Source organism: Oculina patagonica, chromosome 3 (assembly GCF_052425735.1).
Source record: "Oculina patagonica isolate OP01 chromosome 3, crgOcupat, whole genome shotgun sequence".
NCBI lineage: Eukaryota > Metazoa > Cnidaria > Anthozoa > Scleractinia > Oculinidae > Oculina > Oculina patagonica.
The window spans coordinates 14264835-14273170 of NC_135760.1; the positions used below are offsets into that span (position 1 = coordinate 14264835).

General features: G+C 37.6%; 1 protein-coding gene across 1 annotated transcript; it reads right to left on the bottom strand.

Annotated features, from left to right (window-relative positions):
* Positions 1 to 463: 463 nt before the first annotated feature.
* LOC144646727 (organic cation transporter protein-like) lies at positions 464 to 8118 on the bottom strand. Its single transcript, XM_078506411.1, has 9 exons — positions 7577 to 8118; positions 5518 to 5664; positions 4745 to 5025; positions 3804 to 4046; positions 3543 to 3677; positions 3014 to 3099; positions 2752 to 2860; positions 2251 to 2323; positions 464 to 1806 (listed from the first exon to the last, which is right to left on the bottom strand). The coding sequence occupies exons 1-9, from the start codon at positions 7892 to 7894 to the stop codon at positions 1534 to 1536; spliced, it is 1665 nt and encodes a 554-aa protein (XP_078362537.1). The 5' UTR covers positions 7895 to 8118; the 3' UTR covers positions 464 to 1533.
* Positions 8119 to 8336: the final 218 nt, after the last annotated feature.

Consider the following 8336-nt stretch of genomic DNA (forward strand, 5'->3'; position numbering starts at 1 on the left):
GGTGACATAGCACGTACACCACTTGGTGAAGAGCCAAAAGACCTTCGCAGGAGGCTTACACAAACAAAGTGTAAACTGAAATTATGAATATATGAAATCAAATATATGAACTGCGGATGATAAATAAATGAAGAGAAAGGCTTGTCGGGACTCGAACCCTGACCTCTGCGATACCGGTGCAGCGCTCTAACCAATTGAGCTAACAAGCCAACTGTTTGGGAAAGAGGACTGCAATCTTTAGTTGAAAGCGGTTTCAATTCAATTCAGATTAATCATCGGTAAATTTAAGTAGGAGTTGACATCACAGTGGGATTAGCGGGACTGAGGGATTGTTGTATTACACCTAGAGATAAAGGGGCGCGCATTCTTTATTGCATGCATAGCCACATACAGCAGTTTTTAAGCAAAAATTTACACACAGCAAAATTTACTGACTAAGGGATTGTTGCATTGCACCTAGAGATTAAAGGGGCGCACATTCTTTATTGCATACAAAGCCACATACAGGAAAAAAATTACTGACTTGTAACGTAATGGCTACTTGAAGAAAACTTATTCTATGAAATGTTTCACTGTATTGCCGTTTGATCAGTTAGTTACTGATGCCCACCAGCAAAGTCAGTTTTCAAATACATTCCACTGGAAGTCCATTCTACGTACTGATTATGAAAATTTAATATAGAGGAGCAATATACAGTAAAAACCCACGAGTACGAACCCAACATTTAAAAACCTGTTAGGCTTAAATTTGCAAATTAGACTCCATTTTTATAAGAACCTTTTTAGCCTAACACTTGAAAACAGGTTCTTATTTTCTAAAATTGATAGAAAAACTTTGAAAAAATGCAGTGATTAATTCGTAAGCTTATTTGATTTGTATCATAACAAGTTACACCACTTAAGCTACTCATTTGACTACTGAAGACTACTAAATTGCTTCTCATATGAAAGCAAAGGATTTCCATTATGCTTACAAGATTAGAAGAGCTTGCTCGGTCTCGTTACTAAACACTTAATTCATGATCATTGTGTAGTTGAAAAAAAGGGAATAAACTGAACTCTCTACACGATCAAAACAGCCAGGTGACATAAGGTAATACATGTAGAACGTTTCATTTTATACATTTAACAGGATAGAAAATTCACATTAACTTAACAACAGCCTAAGTCATAGTCTGCGTTGCACACGAAATAAACCCTGGAACTATATCGAGGTTTTGTGAGGCACGTCCGGCTACAACGCATGCAGGCTTCCTAAGTCATAGTGCTCTAACAAGCGCTTCCATGAAATGAATTTTTTATGCGACACAAGGAAATTCCAAAAAGCCTTGAAAGAGACCTGACAGCATTTATAGGGAATGGTACAAAAAGGTAAAAAATTAAATAACAACGATCCCTGGAATCATTCGAATCCTGCCGTGTTATGTCCTGGCATTCTTATTTTAGAAATGCCTCGTTTCAACTCTTTGAACTAACTTTATAAGAGACATATTGTATTATAACAATAAAACAGATGTTACACTGGCCACTTGTTTAAACGCTAATTTCTTCTTCCTTTTCTTTGCCTTCCCCTTCTTTTAAGTTATTTGCTTCCATTTCCAGCTCTTGCACGCGCGGGGCATGGATCTGGGGCTTTTTACAGCAGTAGATCTTATAATCCTCGTCCCATGCCTCCGCTTGTTCCACGGTCTGTGCCATCTGACTTGTTATAGTTTCTGGTAACCAAAAAGCCATTATACCAGCGGCCACGCCCAGGACACCGAGTATCAGTAAAGGGAACGTTTTCCTCAAATTTGGAAGATCAGACTGAAAAGTACCAAAGGATACGTCAAAAATTGATAAGGTGTTGCATGTGCTCGATAGGCACCAAGCTATCTATTAAAGTTACACTTGCAAGGGGGGGGGGGGGGTCATTCGGTTTTTCTTCTCGCCCTGAATAACTGGCTTGGTAACGTTAACACATCGTTCTCTAGGAAAGCGCTTTGTTCCGTGATTGTAAAGTTTAAGAGGGTATTTTTTTGTCAGTCTTTTGGAGTCGTGTCTGATGGCATTCGTGATTGACGCATACAGGAGAAATGTAAAATTCAGCCACGTGCTAAACCTTAACAAAGTGAACTTTATTGAAGTTTGGCAAAACACGAGCTTTCTTAGACTTGTGGAGGAGCTACCCCTCAGTAAAGGTATAGCAAAAATATAATAAATTTAATTTTACAGAATGCAACAAAAAAATAAAAAAAAAGCAGAACTAACCAGCAACACTATGTAAGGTGTGATAATGCCACCAATCCTCGCTACAGTAGAGCATGCTCCGACTGCATTGTTTCTACAAAAAAATATTTATACAAATATCGTTAAGGTTTAGGTGCTTGTTTCATGTATGTGTGTGTCTACGGTAAGTGAACCTTAGACTGCGGTCGGTTAACTAAGCAAACTAAGCAGCAGAGGACTAAGTAGTGTGTCTGTTTGGAATAAGTCGGAAAATATTATTGATCAATAAACGGAGATGTCAAAAGCGTTGCAAATAACTTGATGGTGATGAAAACGACGACAATGACGACCAGTGCCATACGACGACGATAGATTAGAGATGATGATTCAGGCTAATGATGATGACGATGATGATAATAATGATGATGATGATGATGATGATGATGATGATGATGATGATGATGATGATGATGCATGGCGGTGAATATGATGGGAACGACAGTACAAAGTACCAGAAGCAACAATGATTAAGACTTGACTCGCCTTATTACAGTAGGATAAAGCTCAGCGGTGTACAAGTAAATGATACTGAAAGAGCCGATGACGCAAAGTTTTGCAAACATCACAAAAGTGACCACGGCAGCTTGGTAATCTGAGAGACAAAAGTCATTTTAGTTATGTGGTCTAAAGTAAATATAAAGTGCAATAACAACATTTGTTTTGTGTCGTTTTTAGTATTCTTCAGGAGAGGGAATTCAAAAATAATTTTTTTAATTTCTTTTTATAAAAGGAGATAAAATCAAACCTTTATTTGTTGGGACCGCAAGAGCCAAGAGACAAAACACTCCCGCGAGAAGCATGTACACAGAATACGTCAAACGGCGACCAAACCTAGTCAAGCAAATAAAAACCGTTAGGGACTAACCATTATTTTTTAGATGGGGGGAGGGGGGTATGGAAAATATTAAAAAAATGTTTTGCAGGGCCTAGAAAGACAAAATGAATTGTTTGAAAACACGATATATATATCAAAATATAGTTTGCATTTCGAAAAAAAATGTTTGCAGAGGTGCACAAACAAAAACAAAAAAATTGCAGAGGAAAATTTGTCATTCCTCCCCTCTAATCGATCGGAGTGATTTGAAGTTCGAGAACCTTTTTGAACGAGGGCTAAAAAAAAGTTCCCAAGCTTTTGTTTTTTTGTAGATTCTGTCTCACATTTAAAATAAGAACCCTGGCGTCATTCGAAGTAGTCAACAGCAGAAACGTGAAGATAAATTGTTTACAATGGAAGAAAATTACCATGCCAAAACGTATCCTGATTGTATTCTTACCTTTTAAGACAGAAACATGAAATAACAGACTGAGGGAAGTTGACCATCACCAGTAAAAATAAATTCAGGTAGACGTTTCCAGCCAGGTTGTGAACATTATAGTTAATGCCATAGTAAATAATGGAGTTTACATTCCTAAAATGAGCACGAAAAACAAAACAGAAAATATGTTACACTTATCAATTCATTTTGGGTACTGAGAAACAAAGTAGTTTGTTAGCAACCAGGCAACATGTAAGATCTTGATGAGATCAATCTTACCAGTTGAAAAACATGATTAGAGTCCTCTTCCGTAGTTTTGGAGTTCTGATAACATCAAGAATTCCGTACTTTTTGGTTTCCGTTGCTCTCCTTGCGTCACCCTTTCTAACCTCTTGGATCACGTGTTTCAGATTGGCGGGGTCCACAGTGACGCCATTTCCGGCGGCGTATTTCATGAGAACCTCGTGAGCTTCTTCCAAGTGATTGTTGGCAATGAGCCAACGTGGAGTTCTTGGAATCCACCTGGGATAAAAAAAAAAATTTCTGGCATGAATCCGCGCCCTAATCTGTTTTTGACAACGATTATTATTATTTTTTTTAAATTTCGTTCTGTGGTCAATCTGACGAACGATTAAGGAATCTTTTCCAAGAAAACAAGAAACAGATGCTTAATAAAGATCAAAAATATTACTTTGAGCACAGCCTTTGGAGTTTGTGCACATACAGTCATGCCAGAATTAATAAAAAGAGTTTCGAATAATCATGTTTATAGGCTCTATTTTAGCACGCTCCTCTTGAAGCTTGCATTGGTGACACGTAATCTGCATTTGAGTGCTTTACTTCTTGTCACTGGTCAGGGACTGGTGATTTTGTAGTAAATCAGGCAGGGTTTACACGATGAAGTAGTGTGTCTGCAATATTTTGTTTATCAGAAGAAGAAGAATCGTTTAGTAAAAACTATAACACTTAGCAGTCCTTGGACTGAATTACGTGTATTGTTACAAGACCACACAAAACTGAAAGGCTCGGAACTTTTAATTGGAAAAATATGAATTTGTTGCTATACGCCGAAAAATAATCGCTTAAGTAAAGAATATCAGGAGCGAATTACTTAACTCAGTTCTGGAGGGCTAGTTCCTTATTTATGCACTATGCTCCAGACACAATGTGTAGGCTTACATGAAGAACTAATCCGTGCGTAAGGAATTTTAAAAACTTACCACCAGGCGACTAGTGGGAGAAAGCCTGGTAACGACACGGCCAACATGAGGTAACGCCAGTTTGGAATCAGATAAGCCAACAAGCATAATAAAGACGCTCCAACAGCGAGGAACATCATATTAATGATAGCAACCCATGATCGATGAACAGTTACTACCATCTCCACGCAGTACACAAACCTAACCAAGATACAGCCGATAGTCCCAGCTCCGGCAAAAAAGCGAAACAGAGAGAATAGAGACAGGCAATCGGCCACAGCTGACACTACACCACAAACGGCCTGAAAAAGGGGCATACAATGTTATTATAGGTGCTGCCGCCATGAGTTATTAGCTACATATTTTTTAATCAGATTAGAAGGTGTTATTGGGTCAACTTTACTTCAATTTTTGCTCTCATGAACTTTCCTATTTGACTGGACAACACGCATCTTTATTTGAACAACTATTGTAGCCGTCCCAGTACCATTCTCGTCCCCAAAGTCTTCGATCCTTTTGCCCAGCACTGAGCCCTCGATTGACAGACTTCCGCTAATATCACGATTGGTTAACAATCGATCGACAATGGGTACCATACGCATGCTCAAAGACATTGGAAGCGGCCGAGGTCCTTATTCTGCTAAAGAAAACGATTGCGATCTCTGGGGACGAAAATATCCCAGAAGTGCAGTTTCAATTTTTTTTCGTTTCCTGAATTGAAATGAAATTCTAACTCTTTGCCCTTTTTCTTAAATTATTCATTTTTTCAGATCAATCGAGGCTAGTATACTTACCAGGAATCCAAAACTCATGAAAAATGAAAGCTTTCTTCCAAAATAATCGGAGATACCACTGAACACGAAAGCTCCAACCAACAAACCCACCATAAAAACAGCTCTGGTCATGGCTCGTAAATGACGCCGATCACATATCAAATCCCACTGCAAATAGAAAAAAATCTGGTCAAAACGTAAGCTTAAGTAAAGCAGTTTATTAATGTCAATAAAAGAAACGAATTCTCAAATTTCCCAAAAGAGGGGCTCGTGTTAAAAGTGCTTTTAAATATTAAACCTGTGCTGAAAATTTCTATAGAAAACGTAAGTTAAATAAATAATAAAATTATAACATTTCAATTAAATTAAGTTTAGGCTGAACACTTGTTCTTGGAGGCTCTTTATACCATGGCAAATTAGCTGGCAAATGCTGCTATAAAAAATTTCAAGGTGCGGCTTTTGGCAATTTACGAATATTTTATGACCGCAGTGTGCTGTTTTCCTCTGGTTCAAAACGAGTCTACGTGCGAAACCAATTCATATGAAAATGAGTTTCACCTACTGGTCCATTTTCTTGTAAATCAAACTCATTTATATTTGAATGGTTTCGCATGTAGACTCGTTTTGAAAAAGAGCCTTTGGGTAACTCGGAAATGGCCTATTGTTTTTTCTTTGTGTTTTGCCTCTGCTTTCCAGTGAAATTACATTCTCGTTCCAAGAGCCTTCTTTTTTTTTTTTTTCCGGGGTGGGGGAAAGGAAGGGCTTTGGTAACACTCACTACCGGATTTTTTAAAATCCAACATCTTTGGTAGCGCCCCCCCTCTATATATATTTTCGTCCGCGCCCGGCCAAAAAAAAAAAGGGGAAGGGGGGGGGGGAGAGAAGAGAAAAAAAAAAGAAATTAAAAAAAATATAATATATTTTTTTTTTGGGGTTGAAAAAAGAGGAACACTAATCTCTATTAAAGTATAGAAAGAAAAAAAAAAAAAAGGAAAAGAAAAAGAAGAAGAAAGAAAAAAAAAATAGAATAAAAAAGAATTTATTTTTTTTTTTTAATGAATGAGGTGTGGTATTAATTTATCATTTATTTTCCTTCGGTTGTTTTTTATTTTATATTTTTTTTTTTTTTCTGTCGGGGGGGAGGTTATAAAAAAAATAAATAAAAAAGAAAGAGGGGGGGGTGATTTTTTTTTTTTTTATAGAGAAGAAATAAATATTATATTTTTTTTTTTTTTTTTTTTTTTTTTTTTTTTTTTTTTTTTATATAAAATAAATAAAAAAAAAAAAAAAAAAAAAAAAAAAAAAAAACTAAAATTTTTTTTTTTATATAAAAAAAATTTTTTATTTACAAATTTTTTTTTTTTTTTTTTTTTTTTTTATTTTAAAAAAAAAAAAATAAAAAAAAAGGGGTGAAATTATGGAAATGATTATTTGGTTTAAGTCGAACAAAAGCTTAGCGTGACCGGTCAGTTTCCTAGCTTACTGGGCCCTATAAAAAGAGGCCGCAGTATTGTATTGTCTTAAACAATTTGACTACATGCCAAATTGTTTGGCGCTATTCAATTGCATGGATATAAACTTACAGTTTTGAATTTCTAATTCGAATTTCGTGATTCCGACCTTTCAATTGTGCTTAACTTTTGCCTGGTAACATGATATGAAACAAGCTATCTGACGATTGTTCTCCGTGTCTAAGAAACAGTACTGCTTGAGCCGGACAGATTTAACTTTAGTATAATACACAAGAACCCATGCCGTCTTATAAGCTACAGTAAAGGGAGTGTAAAAGCGTTGCTCTGTTGTCAGGTCTGTAACTAGCAAGAGGCAAGTTAAAAACAAAATATGCTTAGTTGGGAAAATAATCCCCCAGTTGACCAACAACAATGATTTTTTTAAGATTAACCCTATAAAATGCATTAGTTCTTTAAGCTTTTAGTTCTCCAAATTTCCTGAACGGCAGCCCAACCTGCTGGCAAGATCTTTTCTCGTCTATGCAAAGGCCTGGTTATGGCCCTTGTTGTGTAAAAGGTTAAGCTTGTTGAATAACAATGATACTGTTAGTCGTTAAGTTCATCCTTACCTCAGACACAGCACTAGTAAACGTTCCTTTAAATTCATATTCCACGCAACTTGAGCAGCATTCCCCCTCAGTGCAGGTTGCATTACCCGACACGGACGCACACGTAAATGGAGGAGAGATGGCGTAGAAAACTGGTATAGTGAGCTGGGCGCCAGTTGGAATGGAGACTAGACATATAAATGTGTAAAGAGCTATCTGATAACGACCAAAGCCTCCAGTCATCACCAGAAGATCGTCGAATTGGTAGTCTGCCTTGCCGTGTTTAACCAGCAATTTCTCGGCCTCTTTGGAATTCGCAGGACGTTTCTCGCTGTCCATTCTTAAATCTACAGGCTAGTGTCCGAGACTGCTGCTATTATTGAAAGGTTTTGCGTTGTAATCAGGTAGCCTGAGTGCTGTAAACACGTTCTAAATAATACTCGGAATGCGCAAGAGGATTCCGAGGTTCGTCTTACTTCGCTTACGTGTGTGATCGCGTGATGATAGCTAATTGCGACTAGACTGGATGATAATCTCAATGTGATCGTGATGGCGTGATGATAGTCTATCATCACGCTTTCTCGACGTCTCCGTCACGCAAATTCTAAATCAGTTGAATTTCTGCGCTCTCCCGTGTAGCACTTTTGGAGGCGCCAGCCGCTGCGCAGCGAGAGAGAGTGGCGGCGGAGACTGGGGGGCCGGGGCGGAGTGGCTGTGGCTGGAGGGTGGTGAAGATACTTTTTCGATCTGTTGTATTATTAAGCAAATTGGTTTATGGAGC

Coding starts and splice junctions, on each gene's coding strand:
- LOC144646727 (XM_078506411.1), bottom strand. CDS start 7,894: ATGGACAGCGAGAAACGTCCTGCGAATTCCAAAGAGGCCGAGAAATTG. Junction 2,324..2,751: donor CTTTATCCTACTGTAATAAG/GCGAGTCAAGTC, acceptor ATTTTTTTGTAG/AAACAATGCAGTCGGAGCAT. Junction 1,807..2,250: donor CACCTTACATAGTGTTGCTG/GTTAGTTCTGCT, acceptor GGTACTTTTCAG/TCTGATCTTCCAAATTTGAG.